The 22,661-nt window shown below is 38.8% G+C and overlaps 1 protein-coding gene across 2 annotated transcripts in view; it reads right to left on the minus strand.

Annotated features, from left to right (window-relative positions):
* MEGF11 (multiple EGF like domains 11) overlaps window positions 1-22,661 on the minus strand; it is a 207,028-nt gene that overhangs the window by 175,075 nt on the left and 9,292 nt on the right. For both annotated transcript variants that reach the window (XM_059823858.1, XM_059823857.1), the window contains exon 2: window positions 11,075-11,167. In XM_059823858.1, coding sequence (XP_059679841.1) covers window positions 11,075-11,167 — 93 coding nt within the window. The remainder of the gene's footprint in view (window positions 1-11,074; window positions 11,168-22,661) is intronic.

Below are 22,661 nucleotides of genomic sequence, written 5' to 3' on the forward strand. Positions count from 1 at the left end.
CCCTTTATCATGGCCGTTCCTTTTCTTCTCCAAAATCCACTGTCATTTTCACCCTCATCGCCCTGGCTGTGGCACCTCCCACCACCACTCTATTCCCCCTCCTTCAACTTCACTTTCTTATTTTGACAAAATCTGTAATTCCTACTTGGTAGAATCAGCCAGTAACTGTCTGCTCACAAGTCTGAAATTCTTAGTACCCCACACGCAATGGAGTGTTCATTTTGCAAAACATCTGAATTCAGCTATTTATCGTCTCAAGTCCAGTTATCTGCTCACTGAGCTCCTTTCCTCTCCCCAGCTGCTTCTGGCTGTCATCTCACCTTGTTTGTTTTTCCATTCCATCCCCGCCCCCCCCCCCCCTTCTCTGTCATGTCTCAATCTTTTTTTTGCACTGCTTTTTATTCCATGCTTCCATGCATATCACCTTCCCCCTGCTCTTCTTAGATTTGGCCTCTGTTCATAACCATATATGTTAGTAATTGGTGGTTATGCTACAACAATCTCCTCTGGAGTGTCAGGTATGATGCTAGCACACCATCTGCTCATTTATTTCCTTTGGTCACAACACATTTCCTCATTTTGTATGCTTTTCCTTACAGATAACTATGGGCCCTCTACATTCCCTGCCAAAGCTAGATTAGCAGTGAGAGCAAAATGCTCACCTGCGAGCTGTGGTGTGAAGACTCTGTTCTGCCAAATCCTGGATTTACAGTGAGATATGCACTTGTTAAGTCCTCTGCTATTTCATTATTTCTCTCCACATCACTGAGGCAGTCAAGCTGTTTCAACAAACATTCCTTTCATTGGGGACACAAGATATCTGCTCCTGTGGCAAACTCTTTTTCAGTGTTTTATAAGGACTACGAATAAGTATCAGGGTATCATTTGAGGGGTCTAGGAGGGATTTTCATGACTGTAATTCAGGAGAACAGGATTTCTCAGAGAAATTTCTGAAAATATTTCACTTCAAAAGTATGCTATCATACTTACAATAGCAAAAACACCGGGTAAAACAAAGAATAAAACTCCCTGAAACTTTCCCATTTTACACATAGTGATTTAAGGTCATCATGGCCTACTCTTGGCACTGAAAAGCTTCTAGAAATGCAAGATATTTTAAGGCCATGGTAAAAAGGAACTCCAAAGAAAATTTTTACCTGAGTTTTACCTGTACAATGGCACATTTATCTCTAGCTTTCGCTCTAAAAGGGGTCTCTTATTCATACACAAATATTTTATTGATATGGAAATAACTTTTAAAACAATAAATAACAAGATGATTCAACATACTGTCATACACCCATTAGGCAATGGAGTAAATCGGCATTATCATTCTCTCATTTTAAACTGTCATGTTGCATCACTTCTGCATACTCTTCTGCAGATCTGATCATCACATCTCTAAAGTTAGTAAAGCTGCCTCCAGGCTATATTTTAAATGCAGCCCACCCAAGACACCAAGGCCAGCTGCACATTATAGCCTCACTCATCTTTAGCAAAGATACACGTTGATGGCTGAGCTCTCACCAATACCACTGCAGTCTGCCGTCCTTTTTCAGCTCTGATACGGCCCCAGTGAATCCACATTATGAATATACTCAACTGCCATGGAAATCAAAAAGAAATAAGGACTCCCCACCTTGTGAAGGCTTATCTAAGATCACACAAAATCAGGGTGAAGTCTGAGGAAAAATTTTAACATGTAACACTTTCCTTCAGCAAAGACACTGCCTACGTTAAACACCGGGTCAGTGAGCAGGCATAGGAAGAGAGGGGACATGAACGATATGGACTTCATTTTCGGAAAGCTGTTCAGTACAGCAGCCAAAGTGTGGTTAAAATACACCCGGCTGCTATTTTTTGAAATAAAGTATTTTAGCATTTTTGTATGTAAATGCTGGAATTTACAACTAAACAAAGAAATAATCACTAACAGGGAAAGCTGCGTATCTATGTGCTTTCTCCCTGCAATCTTTCCTCCCATGTCTAGGGCATACTCACTGATGCTGTTCAAATGAATTTCCTGACTCTGCCTCAGCTCTCAGGTATCAGTACACAAGAAGCCTTGTATCTAACGTTAGGTGATGAATGACTGCTATTTGCTAGCAACTTTTACCTGCTGGGGGCCTGAGGTAAATTTCAAGTCTTATTTCTGAATTAAACCTTTTGTTTCCCTTTTTGACTTCAACCTTTAATCACTGCCCATAAAATAGTAACTAGGAAGAACAGTGTCTTTTGAAAAATCCTGAGAGCACTGAATGGGGCAGTAGGGCCTTTCCCAGTTGTAGCACATGTCTTTGGAGACATTTACTCATAAACCAGCAAAAGTCAGAGCAGGCCTGAGGCTTCTCCAGGTTCAGGTGCCTGAAATAGCTCCCAGGGGATTTTCTGATACCTTAGTGTTGGACAGTGAGCTGAGCTCTGCCCTCTTCAAGCATTCCTTGAAATACCTCACCATACCTAACGCAGAGAGAAGTGGTTTAGAAGCTTTCCCAAGGACCACTGTACCTTTTTTTGTTTGTTAGTGTGCAAAAACCCCGGGAATACTGTTGAGTGGGTGTCCACATCTGAGATTTTTGCCTACACTTTGGGAGAGCGAATTCTGCTCTTGTCTCCGAGTGACATCTCCTTAGTGACCAGGCCATAAAATTATACCAATGGTACTTTTAAATTGATCTAAAGTCTGTTCATTTGTGTAGTGCACATTTAAAGCCACATTATTGTAAGATGCTCCAGCAATGAAATTTAGCATTAGCAATTCAGTTGATTAAAAAGGATATTTTAGTATGTTCTTTCTTTTATAGCTATTACCCTGTCTAAAGTGAGAAAAACCTCAGTCAAATTAATAAAACTAACAACTCGTCACACATACACTGCCTTTCTATGAAGTTTCCTCTGCTCTCACCAGTTTGGCAGCCAAGGGAAGATGTATGTGAGCCAAATTCCCTCTTGCATAACCACACAAAACCTGCACGGGAATGCATTTAGCCCGTTCAGTACTAGTAACCATGGTTTCATTTACTGGAAACTATCCTTAAAGTGTAAAGTTTTAGTCAACCGTAAAACCATTCCCCAGAAAAGAGAAGAGCTACATTATGAAGTTCACTTCCAGATGTGGCAGGTGTGCTCAAAGGTCAGTGGAGCTCTGCTTTAGGAGGGCAGGCTACTCTGGACTCTCAGTTACAAACACCTCATCAACATGATTGTCTTGTTTTGGTACAGAACTTCCACGTACAACTCTGCTTGCTCCCAAAGGTTCACACCCATCTCTCTTCTCTGAAATCTAAATGTCTTTTCATACTCCCTTTTGAAGCATCAGTCCCTGACAAACTGCCCTAATGACAGGCAATAAATAAGGTTTCATACAACAAGGTTTGCCCACAGCTTCCCTCATCTTTGGCTCTCAGCATGAATTCAATGTTGGATTCAGAGAGCCAGCGGACTGATTTTCCAGATACCCAGCATATACAATTGCCTAATAATTTGGTTACATGGAACACAGAATTTCCATATTGCTCATATACAGCTCACCAGGGGCTGGAGAGCGGGTAAATGTGAGATGATATGCCCAGACAGCTACTAGGTCTTAAACCTGGCCTCTCACCTCCCGTTTGCAAGCTACGTGTTTTAAATCAACGTATAACTGTAATTATATCAAAATTATAATTATAGAATTGCTGGTTATTAATTATATAACATACAGAATTTTCAATGTATCATTTATGTAGATTAGGAAAGACCCCATTCTGTATGTCTTTTATTCCCAGCTAAGCACTCGAGGACCAGATCAATACAGGCATGACTGTTGACCACTGCAGCTGACCACAGAAATCCCAGCAGCCCTACTCTGGACCCACACAGTCACTTCATTTACAGTAATATAGAGAGAAAGTCTGTGTACCTAGAAAGCCTACATCGAGAGAGACAGATAGACTACAAAATGGTGTTCCTACCTCAGGCCAATTTAGAAGACAAACTCTTAGGATGCAGCAGCCTCATCCACTACTGCTCTGGGTACAGATGGGAAGCATGGTTTTAAGAGATCATCTGAATTTTATATGAATATTCACTCTAGCATGTAACTCATTATGGGCTTTACCTCTTAAACCAAAGCAGCCAAACATGGAAAGAATTGGATGCTTTAACAGAGGAGACAATTGTGGTAATATTGTAATAATTACATATAATTGTGCAGACTTATTCTGATAACATTATACAATTTTTTAAATCTTTTAAAAGTGGAAGTTTGTTACAACTGGACAACTGGAAGTCTGTTACACTACATAGCCAAATTATTTTCTTATCACATCTCTATCCTCTGGTCGTCACCTATGTAGTAGGTCAAAACATCATCTCTGTCTAGAACTAAGGAGCATGTTCAGATCACTGTATCGTCCTCTGCTCTGTAGGAGACCTGGCGTTAGGCTTGAGCATCTCTTTCTTGATACTGGTGAAGCTGACAGTGGTTTTAGCTCATTGAAAGAAGTACCTGCCATTGCTCAGCCTGGATGATACTCAATAACTCTTGGTCCCTAAATGACATCCTCATCAACCTGATTTTCCTCCTTCATCTCTTAAGTTCCCATTCAGATAATGACTTAAGCATTTATCTAACTTAAATAACATAGGTTGTCCATTATTGACTTTAAAAGGACTATTCATATGCATGAAGTACATTGGTAGATCAAGCCTTAAGAGCAACGGCACACACTGGAAGACAGAACTCCAGGGACTGGAGCGGACAGAGTCAGGTCAGCTCAACTGACTCTTCAAAATCATTCAAAAGAGGCAGTCTCAAAGGAAGGCTGGGACTGCTGGGGGGAAATGATCTGTCACTACCTTGGCTTTAGACGCTACTAGCTCATTTAGGGAAGGAAGCCCTTTTCCACACTCTGACAAAGACGAAGGAGAAGATGAAAAGTGAAAGGACACAAGGTGCTGAATTTCTTTTTTTCACTCACTTTAGTACAAGACTTAGGACAACTGGCAACTGATCTATTCATCATCAATGAATCATGTAGAAGTGTAGAATGCAATTTCTTCCCAAACTAAATCTTGGATCTGCTTTTCCTTTTTCAGAACCAGCTGTTGCCCTTTGCTCAGCCCAGTTACTGTGAGCAAAGCCAAGGCTAATATGAATCTCATACCTTTCCATAAACTTGCAGCACCTCAAAGCGGTTAGCTCACGGAAGCTTAGAGGATACTATCATATCTTTAACAGAGTGAGGAGGAACCACCACAGACAATTGAGTAGATATTAACAGCTTCAGCAACAGACAAAATATTCCCACAAAATGAAAAATGATGGATTAGCCCAGTTCAATGCAGCCAAATTATCTGTGTAAAAATATATACAGGACATGCTGCTGTGCTACTAACTGCACTGAACAGCAGCTTGTGTTTACATTTTTATTCCCTGGTTACAGGCTGTCCTGCGTAGGCTGAGCCCATGAAGATATGCTGCTACAGAGACTGCTTAACACATGCAACCTGGGTACGCAAGCCCAAGTGCGTGGGCCCAACATCCAGCAGAGACAAAAATTAAACACAAGCTGTTTACCTGATTACACCAGTTCAGCAGTGGTTGAAGGGAGTTGGATATTTTTTAAGTTTAAGGAAGAGCAAATTGTTAGAACTGAGAGAGACAGAAATCAATTCCACTCTGTAATTGCTACAGAAAGATTCTTGCTTGAGCTCCTCATTGGAGCTTGTTTTTATACAGCTGCATCTCTTTGCACGATGTAGTTGTCACTGAGTCTGCAAATCACATCAAAATTAAGCTGCAATTTGAGCTTGGCTTAAATGAAAAGTTTATTAAAACTTCAAAGTCCACATGCTATGGATATGAAATTCTGTTGCAGCTAACACAATAATTAAGCCTGTATCCCAACTTAGGTTCACAACTTTAAACAGGTCTTTAGAAACTGCATCGAAACTCAACAACTGGAGTGACAAATGAAATGCATGGGCTTTGGTGGAAACATTGTACCTGGTTCTGTCACCTCATTTGGCACAAGAGCACTGTGATACAAACCCACGGCACAGACAAATTCCCATAAAAGAAACATGGACAGATATCCTTCAGGGACAGGCCCTGATTCTAAATAGTGCCCCACTAACAGTTTAGAACAGCTGACGTCTTGCACTTTTGCACCTCTTTGGTGGACCTTGGTGGTTTCCCCGTCAATCCTATCCTAAAAACCTGAGGACAAAAAAATAACTAATGATTCCAGCAGTTCAGTCCCTGACATTAGGCTGAATTTTGGTTGAGCCTGTATTCACAAACCAGGAATCTTTCCTTTGAACTTTATTTCTTCTTCTGAAATAGTTCAAAGCATTTTGAGAACATGGAAGCCAAAATCAAGCCTGAAAACCACCACAGACTCACTTTAAAATACTCTGGTTTTCTCCTGAGATTTCTACTGTTGCTTTCCATAGCTTGTCAAGCAACCCCCCTTCAGATTTAGCAAAGTATCTGCAGTTCTCATTCATCACAAGTCTCAGAACTGAAGCACTCCAGCTGCTCTAGGGCTATATCCTTAAATGTGATCTTGCTGCGAGGTTATACTCGCCTGTTGTTATGACCTTGGCTATTTTTGACAAAGAGATAAAGATGAAATAGTTCTTGCTCTTAATGACAGTTTGTACAAAACATCCTTTCCAAAGAAAACTATGTTACCCGTATGTGTACGTTACTGATCAGCCTATGCCAGACAGCAATATTATAATCTCTCTCCCCCAGGTGACATCGCATGAAGGAGGATGGTTTGGCATTATTATGCCAACATCTCTTTAATTACACATTGGGCAAGTACTAAGCTTTCTTCTGAAACTAATAGCAAAGCAAACATTTTCAAAACTGCTTTATTTTTTCATTACAACCTCTGTGTTTGTTTACTTTGAAATTTCTCAAACTGGCACACACAATTTTGGAAGGTTCTTGCTTTTAGTTCAGGGCTCTTGCTCTGAACTTCCTTTTTCCTACGTGTTGTCCACTGTTTTGTGAAAATCCCCTTCTAACCACAAAGATTTCTGTTAACTTCCCCACAATGAAAACTGCTCATGAGAGTAAAAATGGTCTTCAATAATATTGCCTGATGAGTTTTAGCATTTTGAAAGAAAGACCATCTTATTCCTTATAGGCCTGATTAATTCAATGAGAGGCTTGTTTAGATTTCACTGAGGTCTTTTTAGCTGTTTCTTCAAAACTGACTCAGCAACATCCTTAAACACCTGCTTAACTTAAAGCAGATAAAAAGTCCTACTCATGTGTCAAGTTAAGGAGATGCTTAAGTGCTTTGCTGGACTGGGGCCTAACGGCTTGCAAATACAGATGGCTATTATCAAGACCCAGAAGAGGCCAGATAACCACCAACAGTCAATTATATTCCTACCAGAACTTCAAGCCAGTATATCATACTGTTTGAAGTTAATTGCTTTGAAATAATTGGACAGGTGAGCAGGTAAGTTCACACAGAGCATTTGCAATTTTCCTTTGTATTTAAAAAAACAACAGTGCAGATTGCATGGACAAAATGGGCATGATTTTAGTAAAACAAGTTAAAAGGAAAGGGAAAAGGTATGGGGTTTTTTTAAAGACTTTTCCTTTTAATTTTTAGCATCATTAAAACCTTGAAAACATTCTGTTTAAGAGCTTCTTTAGTTAATACCTCATTACTTCTCTTTTTATTGTTATGGTAATCAAGCCTTAATATATTGCAGCTTTATAGCATGAAATCAAGGCTAGGCCTGCGGGCACCGACAGATGTACAACAGCATGCAGTAAAACACAGGTATAGAGGCATGCAGAGCTGAATATGGCACAGGGGTTTTTTATAATTGTGTAGCAATTCATCTGAAGTTATTTTAACCTTGACAACAGATGAACTCTAACATGTACCATGATTGATCACTGGGAAGCTGCACCGAATAGCAAGTTTTGTGATTGTTGCCTTTCAGTCTGAGTTTTAGGAAAGCATGAAACAAAGTCTGAGAAAGATGATTAAATTGTTTGGATGACTACAGGCTGTAGCTGTAACTATGCAAAAGATTTAACTGAGTATATTTTAGCCAGGGAAGAATGGTAACACTAGGAAACTGCATTTAACACCAAAACCTTGTCTCCCCATAGGAAGTCTGTGCTCAGTGTGAGAATTCATACCCTCTCCTGGCATAGGCAGTCTTTGCGGCGCACCAAAAAAGAAAAACATTTGGATCTGACTTCTGGCTTTGAAGTGACACATGGACCTTGTGCTGGAGCTCTGCTTATGGTTGAATTTCACCCATCAAACCAAATGAAAGTTAGATATAACTTTTAGAAAGTTATAATGGTCTGGTCTGCAGGGTGCTGAAATACCATCTCAAAAAGAGTGAGTGTCCCTAGATCTTTTCCAAGTAAACAACAGACAACCCCCAGTGTCGTGTAGGCTTCACTTCTTGACCCTGTTTTCAGGAGAGATCAATTACCGCTCCTTGGAGATTTTCTAAATTTAAAGGGAGTGTTTTGGCTAGCAATCCCTTTCCCAGTAAAATAGTTTCAAGCAGCCAACATTAAAAGCAATATGCCTGTGACTTAATAAAATCACTGATACTGAGGACCATATAGGAAAGTTCTATGGCCCCACGAGGAGTGGGGTGGCACACATACCCTCAACAGCTTCAGTTTATCCAGAGCACAGCCCTGCAGGGCCAGCCATTCGGAAACATCCAACAAACAGCATTTGTCATTGCAAACATGTAACCTTCATAGTAGCTACCCAATATTAGTGAAGTAATAGGAAGAAAGTAGGCAAAGATAACACATTATTCCAGTACAAGTGAAAAATGTCTTTCAAGTTATTACTGGATAACCGTAAGACATGACTCGATACGTGGATCATTAACGTATCTGAAAATCCCAGTTAACCTCAGTTAGGCAAAGGCTCCCAGCTTCTCTCTTCTCTCTTGGAAATACTCAGAGTAACAACTGGACTGTATTCAGCTATACTCTATACTTTTTAATTTAAACAAAGTCTCCTCACAATAAAGTGGCCAGTCATCCAAATTTCTAGTGTCAAGCATAAAGGCGAGCAGCTCTCTCAGGTGCAGTAAAAGCTATCTTCTATGAGGCCATTCACACTTACAAGCATTACATTGGACAGTGCTTGTCAGATCAGACCTTCGGACAAGAATGCGTGTTGCCCAGCGTATAACAAATGGAATGAAAGACAATGGGCACTATAGTCCAGCGAACACACTAATTATTTTAATAAAATGAAAGCTTAAATTTTGAAGCTAATCCTGGGCTATCATTTATAAAAGTTAACAGGGCATATTTAATTTAGGAATTGGCTAACGCGTCTCTTTCCACCACTGAAACCTCATAAATGAAATATACTGGATTGCTGCCCAGTGCGGAAATAAAAGTTATGAATAATGTTTCTATCTCAATCATTGTCAGCGTTTTAATATTCTTAATTACTTTAAAAAGCTAAATATTCAATATAGGAAAAACCTTCTTTTTCTTTTTATCTTCACTTGCAAGATTAGTGCAATTTAATAAGAGTCACTGGGTAGTTTTAGTCCACAAGACCATTCTGTACTTTGACATCTTATCCTTTCCTCTTCATTTTTACAAAGAATGGAGTGCTTCTTACTTTGTGGATGCATGTGTGTATAAATGTATACATCTGTATGTGTATATCCATGTTGTCACAGTATTATTTTTTAATTATTATTTTTAACTTCTCTAAGTGCACATGCACTGTATAAATACTCACTGGCTGTTAGGTTAAACATATCTATTACTAAAAATAACCAAAGGATAAAATGAGTTCCCGAGATTCTATACAACATTTTACAATTGAAGGTACTATTTTTCTTTTTAGAAATAATGTTATAGATAGATATTCAGTATGTTATGTTGCCCAATTTTTCCCTTGTCTACATGTCAGGTAATCCCGAAAGGTTGCTTCAAACTCCAAAGCAGGGCCTTTCTTTCTGTCCTTCCTCCCTGCTCTCTCCCTATTGCCTTTTCTGCTGTAACTGAGGAGACATCAGCAAAGCTGGAGACAAAAAACCAGTAACTTGACCAAAGAAGAGTCTGCCCCATTGACTTCAGCCTCTGGAGGTGTTCGTCCCCACTCACATTTAACTCCTATTCTCTTCTAGTGCGTCCCTTTATAGATCCCTTTTCTGTTATCTTTTTGCCTGGTAATGTTGCCTCTTTTTTAAGATCCCAATCAATTTGGGAGAAAGGGAGGAAGTAAAAGCAAAATGAAACGTTCATTCAGTAAATGACTCACAGCATCGTTCTCGATGCAGCTTTATTTACTTGCCTGACGCACAAATAGACTTCATTTAACAAGCTTATTTCTGTTATGTCAATAACGTATTGGGCCTGTGTTACACAATCTCTGAGGTTTGTACTAGAAAGAACGCTAGCTGTTTCATTCCAGCATGAACTAATCACATAGACTTAAACTTATCATTACCAATTAAGAGAGTTTGACATACACAGCTTCCCCTGCTAAAGAGTTGAAAGCCTCAAGTGTGAATTAATTTCCTAGCAAAAGGTGCAGAACTCCAACCTCTACCATTTCCCGAACTTCTCCAGTATGGATAATTTAAGGTGTAGATTTCAAGTCAGAAGGTAGAATCTGGGCTGCATGAAGAGTCAGTGGCAAACTCCGACTGACTTCAACAGGACAAGGATTCTGCCTAGAGAGAGTGCTTTCCAAATGACTCCAAGTACTCCACAAAGGATTTAATGAAGAATGTGTTGTATTAAAGATTTAAGAGAGAAAAGTTTCATAATAGAGCTATATTATGTATATCGGTATCCTAATAACAGGACCAAAAGCATTAAGAGCATCCTCCACTGCATTTAACATTTCCTTGTAAAAGCAAGCAAAAAAGGTGAAAGTCATTATCATAGGAAAGGGTATTATCACATATTAATTGTTGCAAAATAACCAACGGACAACCTTCATTTTTCCACTCAAAGCATCCAAGTTCTAAGGCCACTGCTTTATTTAAGGCCTTTTTTTTTAATAGCAGCATATATCTTTATCATATTTTTGTAATCTTTACTCACCACTAGAGCAATCAGTACCTCCCCATCCTGGTTCACAATGACAAGTGTCAGGAGAGACACATCTTCCATGCACACACTCCTCTGTGCAGAGCGCTGTTAAGAAGAAACAATACACAGCATTGTAAACGTATTAAGTGGTTGGTAAACGTGCACTAAACTATGCCTTAGAGAGCAATATTTTGTTTAAAAATATTAAACAAAGCAAACACACAAAAAAGAATTACATGCAAGATTTAATTAATACTAAGTGACCAAAATAAAATATAGGTCTCTTGACAGCGATAAACTCATTTGTCATTTCAACTCTTTATAATGAAAAACTCTAACACCAGCAATTACTTTGGTTAGCATTTTTGCTTCATAATAACATTTTTACCAAAGTGACACTTATTATTATTATTATTATATTACAGAATATCAGCTTCTTATATTGCACTCAAGTTGCTACTGTTCATAAGATAAAATGGAGCTCAGTTTTGAAAGTATATTAAGATCCAAAATAAATAGATTTGTAAAAAATAGCTCAAGGAAAAGAAGTAATTTTACTACCTGTTGCAGTAGCTATAAGTGCAACCTTGTCTTTTCAAGGTCATCAAGTTTTCCGTAACTACAGTGTTCTCTATCTTATTTGTCCATTGTTGGGTTATTTAAAGTTCAATATCTTCAAGGTTGAAACTGTGAAAAACTGGTTGGTTTTACTGTCTCACTTGTCAGCTGACTAGAGATATACATATACTCCTTTTCTTCTCCCCGAGTACGAACAGCTCATGGTTTTAAGACTTTTCTTCTCCTCTGCTGCTTTGGTGTCTGCCTTACTTTCCAGTGTATGCTGATATGCCCATCACATACAAAAAAACTTGGACAATACTGAATAACTACTTTAAAGGCTGAACCGCATTGCTTACTATCTTATTTCCATTTTACCACTTAGGACATTGCGTGTCAGTGATTCAAACTGGGTGGTTAAATTGGAACATATAATTTTCATCTAGACTAACAGGTATGAGTTATTAACAAATATAATGGAGTGGCAATTAAATCACTGTATTAATATATACAATATATATATATATGTGATTTATATCATATATAACCTATGTTTGTATATCCTGTGTTTTTATATCAGATGGGAAATGTGGGTACTGTGCTTACTTAACCAAGAACTGGCTGAAGCTGGACTAAAAAACACTTATTCCAAGACAAAGATTAATTAATTCCTGTCTAAAACAAGGCCAGCAAAGCTGATTTGGGAAGTAGCTTTGTGTTGCTTTACCGAAAACTAGGCTGAACTACCCAATTCATTTTAAACCAGCCAGTGAGCCTTCTTAAAGTTGCACTGGGCCTGCATATGAAACACCCTTTCTGTTCCCAGGTAACTCATGGGCCAAATGTTTTCCACCATCGTCTTGTACATTTGAATGATTCCTGCTATATTTGACATTCAATTTGGACTACAGATTGGATCACATCTTGAATGTGCACTCAGGCTGGCATGAAAGTTGATGCAAACATTTTGCTGCCTAGTCTGTGTTCGGGTCATTGCAGAGCAAACCCACTAAGCTATTCACAATATATTTAAATCCAACTTCAAATCACAAGTGAACTTTGAATAATCCTATGGGACAAATCTTCCTCCTCTTTATCCATCCAATCACATGTGACCAGTGATTAGAATGTTGCCTTGTTATAAGGACTGCAAGATCTTTCTAGATTAGTCATTTCCTTTTTAGGTTCGCTGCATGTCAAAAGTGCAATTTATTCTTATTTCATCTCTTGTGTTTAGACAGTATTGCGATGGGCATGAAATATTGATAGCTAATTCTCTAGTCACTAATTGTCCTAATCTTTTGTGCATTTATTTTACTTGAGTTAGGGTTTCTGAAGACAGTGAGGCATCCTAGTCTACAGCTGTAAGATGAAATTCAAGTCAGGGTATTAGAAAAATAGGATTTTCCAATAAAGAAATACATGCCTTCATGCAATCATTTAAAAATGGCTGGTTATCTATGACAAGAAGTCCACATACAGAACAGCCACAAACTTATAATTTGTTATTAAAAGTACAGTGTACTGAAAGATATACAATATGGTGGGGCAGGGATACTTTAAAAATTCTGCCTTGTATGGCTTTGTCTAAGAATATGTATCTCATTGATATAACTCTGACACATTGGTTTTATAAGAGGTATGGAAATCGAAACTGAGATTTTTCTGTTCCCTGTATGGACATTTACAATAATAAATCATTCTTACATGTAAAATGTGCAATGCTTTTATCCTTTTAACTAGGCCAAGTTCTCAGCTCAAGGCACAATCTGTGAGCAAGAAGGTTGATGGTGGACTATTTCTTTGCTCTTTCAAAGAACAAAACTTCTGCTCATTACTGATCTAAATTTTCTTGATTTAGCCACACAAACATATCATACCTTAATGATGTTAACATAAATATGAAATAATAATGACTAATTAAGCTAATAAAGTTTACTTAATCACTTGTCTATGGACAGAAGTGCCGACTTCTGTAGTAGTGCTCCAGTCCCCTGGAAGAGTGCTATGGGAGACGTACAAGCCAGACTCAAGATAGTATTCCTCATTCTAAAGCAATCAGTGATATGCGAAATACAAAAAAGTACTATAGAGAACTGCATCTTTTTAGGTGTTTTGAAGTCCCACATAGGTGAAGATGACAATGTTTGAGCAATTAAAGAGTCAAGTAAGGTAAAGACACTCCTTGGAACTGCGAGTTCTGTCATCTCTGGTTTATTAACTCGCTAAACAAGCAGCACTAGCATAGCGTCATTTAAAGCTGTGAAATGACACAGGACTAATCCCATATGTGGGGGTCACAGAAATCCCCCTTTTTTAAAAGGGGAAGCTTTGATATAAGCCATTTTATTCAAGGAGGCAAATAATCAGTGCACTGCCTGATTCGAATCGGGCCTATAAAGGTCCATATAAAGGTCATATTAGGGTACAACTCTAAAGTTTTACCATAGGAAATAAAATTTTGAATTTCCCCTATAAAAAGGAAGTCTTGACTTGCTCTAATCTTTAGAGTTTAAATTAATTTTTCATTCTATTAACATTCAACATAATAGGATACAATGGTCCCCAAGGCATTCTTCATAATATACTTTGTACAGTGGTTTGCAAATGATCTTACTAGTTAATGGTACTATAAAAATTACTTGCACATAAAGGTCAAGAAAAATAAAGATAAGTATATACTTTCTGACACTGTCCTGTTCAACACTCAGCTAAAGGCCCCTGGAGTAAAGAAAACTTGTACTAATGCAAGGAATATAATTCCTCCCAGTATAATAGCCCAAGCAGTTCAACCTTTGGAAGTCCAGACTTTTTATGTCTGCATTTTCCCTTGACCAATTCTCTTGAACAATCCAGCACCTCATTGATCAGTTTATTATTAGCATTCTTGGCATGAATTTAAGATCAGTTTGCAGTTTGATTCAGCCTGGTAATAAAATGACCTACATCAAAGCCCTGCCAAAATGCCATCTTTGTAGCAATGCGTTTAGCATGAGTTACTTGGCCATAGTCAAGGTCACACAGCAACTGCTCCTTATCATGGAATAAAGTCAACAAAAGAGTTCTGTAACAATTCATTTGATGCTTATCACTTACTTTATAATTACAAACAGTGCTTTTTTTAACATATAAGGTCAATCCTCAGGGAAATAGACCTAAAGATTAAACTCTTTTCACACCTGAAATGACTGCATAGATTTCTCTAACACTAGCACTTATTTTTTAATTGTTGTCCTGAATTTGAATTTAGCTATATTAAATGTTGTCTATGTCTCCTATCTATATGAAATAGCCAGGATACTGTTACTGAGGAGTACATGCTAAGTGGAGCAGACTCTTCTGCCTGGTGCTGCGTTCCTCTGTATGGACCCAAACCACGACTTTGCAGGGTATAACCCTGCTGTACCATGCTGGTTTATATGCACTGTTATGCCCTGCTCATCACTACATTATCAACCCAATGACCACTTGTACTCCATTAAGCAATGTAAATAACACCTGCCGCAACTACCTTCTTAGCCTCTTTCCTAGAGGTGAAAGTGCATTTAGAGAAGAGTTTCATTCTAGGGGAAGTATGGAGGGATTTAGCTTAAGAAAGTTTTGTTAGCTTGTCCAAACATATAACTTGTGTGTTTATTTCACAAAAGGCCGAGTCAAAAAATGTCTCTTGTGCTTTCAATGGAATGTGGTAACATTTGCAGTGGTCCTTTGAACCTGGAGGAGTTCACAGCCACTGACCCAGCAAGTTCCATCTCCCTCCCACTGCCAGACAAGCAAAATATCTTCCAAACAAAGACCAGTATAATTACAAAGTCTAAAGGAACCCAGGGTAGAAAGCAGGCTTCATACACTACACTCATTCATAGCAGCGTGTGCTGCCAAAGAGATGTGCTGGAGTGTTCTGTACGAGCTAGACTTTCTTAGGCTCTGCAGACTTTCTGCCCAGGGATTGTAGTGCAGCCAGGAGGTGCTGGAAAGCATAAATAACTGTAGATACATTATAATGATGGAAAACATTGCTAAATGAAGATACAGATGCTACTATATGAGAGCATAGACACAATGAGAAATTCAGGCACTCTCGTAGAACTACACAGAATGAACTGGTCTATTCTGACCGCATATGTGGCAAACGGACACTGCCCCATGACTGCAAGTTCTTCAAAATATTTTTCTTTTCTCTGCCCTGCTGTAGGCAATCTCTGCCAGTTTTTCTTCACTATACACTGATCTCACCCAAACTCTAACCAATTTCGTTTATTTGCTGCAAACCAAAAGCAGATCTACATTTTTTCTGTGTGTTGTTGGCATTTTAATTTCAGGTCATCTAACCAATTTGCCCCATGCTTGATAGTTATTGGACTACACAAAGTAGAAATTAAGTGGAAAAAGTGGTGTTTTCCTTTACTATTTAATATGTGTCCCTGGAACAATTTGGGCTGTTTTAGCACATTCCTCCAAGTCCCTTGTGCCACTTTTAGGGGAAAGAATCATTTTGTCAGGTGAAATAGCAGTTATCTCACGGCCAGTGGTTTCAGATAATGCAGAGAGGTCAAAGAAGATGAAAAAAGATGAAAAAGATGCTTGCCCCTTATCCATTAAGAATCTATTCACTCAGGGCCACTCTGGTGTTTCCGTCTTAATGGACTGGCCTGAATCCAGGTTGTGCTGAGTCTAGGATATTAGCTTCATTAGATAAGCCTGTAGTCAGCTTTTGGCTAGATTCTCTTAGAATGTGCTCAGAAAAGGGAGGTTTGATAATACAAGAAAGATGACTACAGCTAATGCATTTAGGTAGGTTTTCCTCATTCTTAGGTTATTGCTTATTTGTGGAACGGAAGATTCCCTCTCTAAATCACTGACTTTCTGTCAGGAATCATGCTGATTAAATGGTTTCCTGAATAATTGTTTCAATGAAGTGGGATAATAGTTCTTTGCATTGCTTAATGTCTATTTCTGTGGTCATCACTCAGGATACATCCATTAATTTATCACCTTGGATAGCACTTTAATGCAAGGTTTAGCAACTTTAATAGATGAAGATATGAAGAGATCTCAAAGTCTGCTCAGGCTTTGAGGAATTTATTGTTTCAGTGTATGGCAACCCTTATTTTTCATCTCCCTTTTGGTATCCGATGAAAGTACTAATAAAAAAATACAAAACCAAGGAGATCAATGTGAGCAAAGGAAAGATGAGACTGATGCAGATCATATAATAGCAATGGGTTGCAAAACCAACTCCTTTTCCTGTAGATGCAACTCCATCACATTTTTTGGCAGATTTGGAATTAGAGACTATGCATCTATGCAATCAGAACAGAATCAATGGTCTTTTATGTCGTCTGGGACATGGGGAGTCTCTGACCACTGCCTTAGTGAGATCTGTTCAAGATAGCAGCTAGGTTGTGTTATCCTCAGTCTTGACACCCTGCCAAAGCTTAGGAAGTAGGCTATGCCAGAGATGACTTGTGAATGTCTAAAGTAAAAGAAAAAGAATTGAGGAGATATATTTTGAGGATTTTGTCTTCTCCCAGGAGCAGGATCTGACATATGTCAGTGTCGTTGTTGACAAAGTATTAGTAAATCCCTGCATGAATCTGCTAGGAGGTGAAGATTTTTTAATAAGCATAAAATCTACGATAGTTTCAGCTCAGATTTCTATTCCCAGATAAATAGCAATCTGGGGCTCTGATGACTAATGAGAAGGTGAACACAGGGCCTCCCACATTCTTGTCATGGCTGAGTGTCCCAGGCAGATGACATGGGCTAGTTTACAGCTCCTGGAATAATTCCAGCCAGACCTCAGTGTTTCAGACTCTTGGGTCCCTCACAGGAGGAATGTTCACAGGTTACTGATTACTGGAGGATCTGGCACTGACAAGAATCTAGTTTAGCCCATGTTTCAATCTATTGCCTGCTGCAGGCCTTACTCTAGGGAGTTGTTAGGGAAGTGAACTGTGCTGGGGGAAGGTCAAGGCAGAGAAGAGACTGCCACTTTTTCTATGTGCCTTGAGAAAAGCAAGATTGGTGGAGCACTTTTTGGAATTGCAGTCTGGTTGGTTCTGAGGAACAGCTGAGCTGGAGCAGCACATCCCTGAGACAGGAATGGCATCGCATCAGTGACCATAAAATAGTGCCAGTGACAGTAATAGAGGGGAAGGTTAGAGCCCTGCAAAAAGAGAGGTCGATGGGAGTCACACATTTAACAGACTCTTTGTGTCATTTTGATGCTCCATCGGCTTCATCTGCTCTGGTAGAGAGAGGGAATGGGAGATAGCACTTACCATTTAATAATGTCTGAACAGGAGCTGAAAAGCAGCCTCCTTGTAGCAGCAAATGTCAGAAGAGCAGAACTGGGGTCAGCAAGCTGAACCGCTTTGTATCTTTGGCTGTGCGAATAACAGAAGAGCTTTGCAGTACTTCAAAGTACAAAAAGGGAATTGTGGGAAAGCATTGCAGGACTCTGAACACTGAAGTGCATCTGCCCTGCCACGTGGACAGGTTACGAGGTTGGGTAAAAGCAACACTAATCCGTTAGTCTGTAGATAAAGTCACAACCAAGCTCTGGCAAGAGGAATGTGTGCAAAGGCATGAGGGAGTTAAGTTTAAGGACCTAGGCAAACTCTGCAATGAAGACAAAGCACCTGTCTAATGCCTGATTTCAACAGATTCATGACTAACGTCACAGACCAAGGTCAGAGATGACAGTCCACACAGGGATGTCTCTTGCTTACCCCCAGTGCTACATAGGGATCAGGAGATACAAGCACTTAGGCTTGCTCTGTGGGGTGAAGAGAGAAATTCCACCTTCAGGTGAAATCCTGACCACTCTAAGGTAAGTTACACTCCCAAATCACTTACCATTTCTAAGACTCAGTCTTTCTCACTGCCATCACAGAAAGTGAATCTGAGCTCTCAGAGAACTCTTTGGAGATCAGCTAAATGTTGATAATTGTTGATATTTTAAGGCCTGCAACTGATTTTATGCATTTTCTGCCATTGCTTCAACTAGAAATAATCATTGCTTTCTACTATGTTGAGAGGAAAGACTCATGCTGAGATCAATTCTGCTGATCGATGTTCTAATACAACATTATTCTGTGGGATAATTTTCAGCATTTAACTTTTTCTGGTAAATGATTTCCCATTGCCTCACTGCAGGGTTCAACACAATCATTATCACTAGTTCAAACTGTTAATGAGGTTAAGAGAGATCCTGAATCAGCAGATCAGAATCTATGACCCAGGAAAGGTTTTCCCTTCCTGTGCCCTCTCTCTTCTCCTTCCATTTTGGTAAATTGACCAACTCTTTCCAGCAACTGGTGGAAAAATACATTTTCACTAGTTAATTTTCTACTGGAACTTGATTCATCCAACCAGCAAACTGAATGACAATTTGTCTGCAAATTGTGCTTTATTTGCACCTTTAGAAAGAGCGCTACTCTCTTTTTCTAAGTAATGTAGAAATATTAACACCTACTCTTACGCATTGTCTTTCATTCTCTCTGTATATGATCTAGCAGACCTTACTCCACCAAAACTAAATGCAGTCAAATAGTATTTGCCAACAGAAGGCTCCAGTCTTCTTGAGGACAGAAGAAGAAAGAAGCAATTCTCCTGTGCTAAAACCAGTGGAAGAATTCCCCAATCATTCTGTTCTTAATTTTAGGGGAATTTTTTTTATTGCCTGAGGGAACGAAATTCTTGACAGGCTGGGGAATAGAGGAGAAGCTTATACCTAACTAAGATCCCTGGTCCTTTCAGCTTTCCTTCTCCAAGCAGCCAAACCTACCAGAAGAAGAGCAAGCATAACCCGATCTACCAAACTACCTGTGATGGCAGGTAGTATCAAACTACACTCCACAGACTGCTGAAGGAATGACTGTTCTCCACTCATAGGTATGGATATCTTGTCTGCAGTCTGGGCTCTCGTAGGAGTTCTGTTGGAATGGAAAGTGAGCTGCCAGTGGCTAAGTATAAAGTTAGAAATTAGCTAAAAGTGGTAAGTCAAAAATAAACAAACATTTCCATCATAAAAAGACTGGAGGAACATACAGTGCCCTATCGCTGAGGAAGTTAGTAACTAAATTACAGATGAACAGGTAAGTACTTGTATCACACATGGCAGAACTGTATGAAACTCACCAGTTGTGGGATGGCATTTCTAGCCAAGTGAACCTCACTACAGAAATTTTGCTAGTATATTACTACTGCCTTGCTTCATATCACACCTACCTCTGATTTCTTACTATGACTGTATCACTCAAACAGAGCAAGAATTTATGGGTTCCGACACTGGCTGAGTAGCTGTTTGATTTAAGCAGTCATAGAGGAAGCATATAGGATAATGTCAAAGAAAATGAGCTATTATTAAAAAAAAAAAAAAATTTATAACAAGGGCAAGATTCTCAAAGGTGCTACAGCAGACAGTACAGAGAGAGACATGAGCAGGACTTTGGCCTAAACAGTCTAGTAAAATAACCGAGCCATCTTGCCTTGTTCTCTGGAAATCACCTCAAAATTACAGCACTTGTGTATTTTGCTACAGGTTACCCACTCAAGGAATTAAGTGAATTTCTTTGTGTACAAATTCTATCATATTACTGTTCCTGTGAAATATTTATTTTTGGATCTGGTAGCATTGCCACATGTCCGTAGTTCTCTGATTACTGACTTGCCCTGAATTGTGGGTCTCATGCCAAGAAAATTCTATTTTCTGTCAGTAAATGACACAGCTCCACTGCTGATTGATTTTCATAGGCAGAGAGTATGTACTGTGTGTAAGAGTGAGGATGGGTGCATCAAAAATGTTGTCCCTAAAAGATCAAAAGTAGATAGATCAAGACATCTGGACTGCATGGTACTTCTGGCTACATTTGCTGAGCAATGCAACACCTAATAAAACTAAATTACACCGACTCTCCTAGATACATTTTAGTCCTGTAGCACATTGAATAAACTATTGATTTTTCAAACAAAATCTTTCTTCATTCTTACTCCAAATTTCATCAAGCCAATGTAACAAAAATCCTTTCTTTGTTTCTCACCAAAACAGGATGAATATGGACAAATTTCTAAAGGCAAACATGACATTGAGGCCAGGCTATTAGAAGGCATAGGCCCTAGAGGGCCAGTGCATTTCAGATTTCATTTCAGATCAAGCCACACACTGCAAATGAGGGTCACCCTGATGAAATCAAGGATAGAAGTATAGTCTGTCTGAAGATCATGTTAATGTATAAGCTACACTAACATTACTGGGGATGGAATATTTAAATGCAGACACTTTTCACTTTTCTCACATTTCAAAAGGAACCATAGCAATGTGTTTCAGAGCAACTTACTGAAAAGAACTGCAAAAAAGTTCCCAGGAAACAAATTATTGTATAATTATGGGGGCTGATTCTCATCTCAAGCCACTAGTTTAAACTGTCTGTAACCAACTTTAGATTGCAGGAGGCCAGCTGATTTAGGATTAAGCCCAATTTCTTAGTAATGTCTAAGTGTGTAGAGAAACCTTCTACTAGTGAGGCATTGTAAAATGTACTTTCCAATTCCTGCGATTCACACTGTTGCCTGAAAATAGAAGATGGGACTTGAAAATAAAAACTTTTACCTACACTGTCAGAAGCTATTGAAAATACCTACACTTTACTATAAGATAAATGTTAAATAGCATTTGCATAAACAAAATTATTATATAGCATTTGGTGAAAAAAAAAAGGTCATTTTGGATGCTTTTAATAATGTTTTTAAAAGGAATTCTGTTTAAACTGTAGATTTTCCTAAATCATGACACCTGTGAATGCAGATGTAGTGATATCAGATCCTAAGGTATGTACCAATACTTGCTTCAGCAGAGCTCGTACATGCACTACACTGCTGTAACTGAAAGCCTCCTTTTGTTGCTTGCTATACTGAATACTAGGTTTAATTTCTTTACAAGTATGCTTATAATGTGTTTCATACACAGTTTCTTATTTTTAATCAGAAAAAAATCTCTTTATTTGACTTAATTTACATACTTAAGTTGTAAGCTTTTTCAAGCAAGACAATCTTTTAGTGGTTTTGCACATGGATTTCTGGGCATTACAGTAATAAAAGTAAATCATAGTATTCAGGAAGGAAAAGTCTTCATAAAAAGAGGGAAAGCTTTGGGATTAAACAGATTGAGATTCAGGACAAGAGGAAATAGCCTCAAGTTGCGCCAGGGGAGGTTCAGGCTGAATATTAGGAAAAATGCCTTTACGGAGACAGTGATGAAGCATTGGAAGAGGCTGCCCGGGGAGGTGGTGGTCACAATCACTGGCGGTGTTTAAGGAACGTGTGGACGAGGCATTGTGGGACATGGTTTAGTGGGCATGGTGGGGTTGGGGTGATGGTTGGACTTGATGATCTTACAGGTCTTTTCCAACCTTAGTGATTCTGAGATTCTGTGAGAATATCTTTTGACTTACCGCATCAGAGAAAGTGAGGTTTGCCAAAGTGAAAACCTACGTTAGAAATACTGATCTTAAGACAAATTATTCAAAAATGTTTTGTGATCTAATCTGCAATGGACTGAAGTTTCATGAAAAATTTCCCTGGGGAGCCTTAAAAAACCTTTATTGAAGTGAAAAGCATGCACAACAATACACAAATATGAAGTGGAATGCTATAATCCTGTAACAGAAAGAAAAAGAGAATGTCTGTGTAAACAGTCAAAGAATATCTGGTTCTAGAGGAAGTATCTATGGCTGGTTAGAAAAGCTCTGTCTCTGATTAGCCTTTTTGATATTGGATTAATACCCTTACACTGTACTAGAGTATAAAGTGTTAACAGATGCTTTTCAAGGTATCAGCTGACATCACCTTATTCTTTCACTAAGAACAATCAGGGAACCAAAAATGAACACTGATTTGCTAGCTGACACTATTGCAAACCTAAAATTGCCATCTATGTGCACTTTGGGTACCTTTAGTTCACTCCTACTAGCCATTTTGCCCAACCACCACCTCTTTTTTTTTGCCCCATGAAGAACTCATGCTGTTTTGCTCCACT

The sequence above is a fragment of the Gavia stellata genome, chromosome 13, assembly GCF_030936135.1.
Source record: "Gavia stellata isolate bGavSte3 chromosome 13, bGavSte3.hap2, whole genome shotgun sequence".
Classification (NCBI taxonomy): domain Eukaryota; kingdom Metazoa; phylum Chordata; class Aves; order Gaviiformes; family Gaviidae; genus Gavia; species Gavia stellata.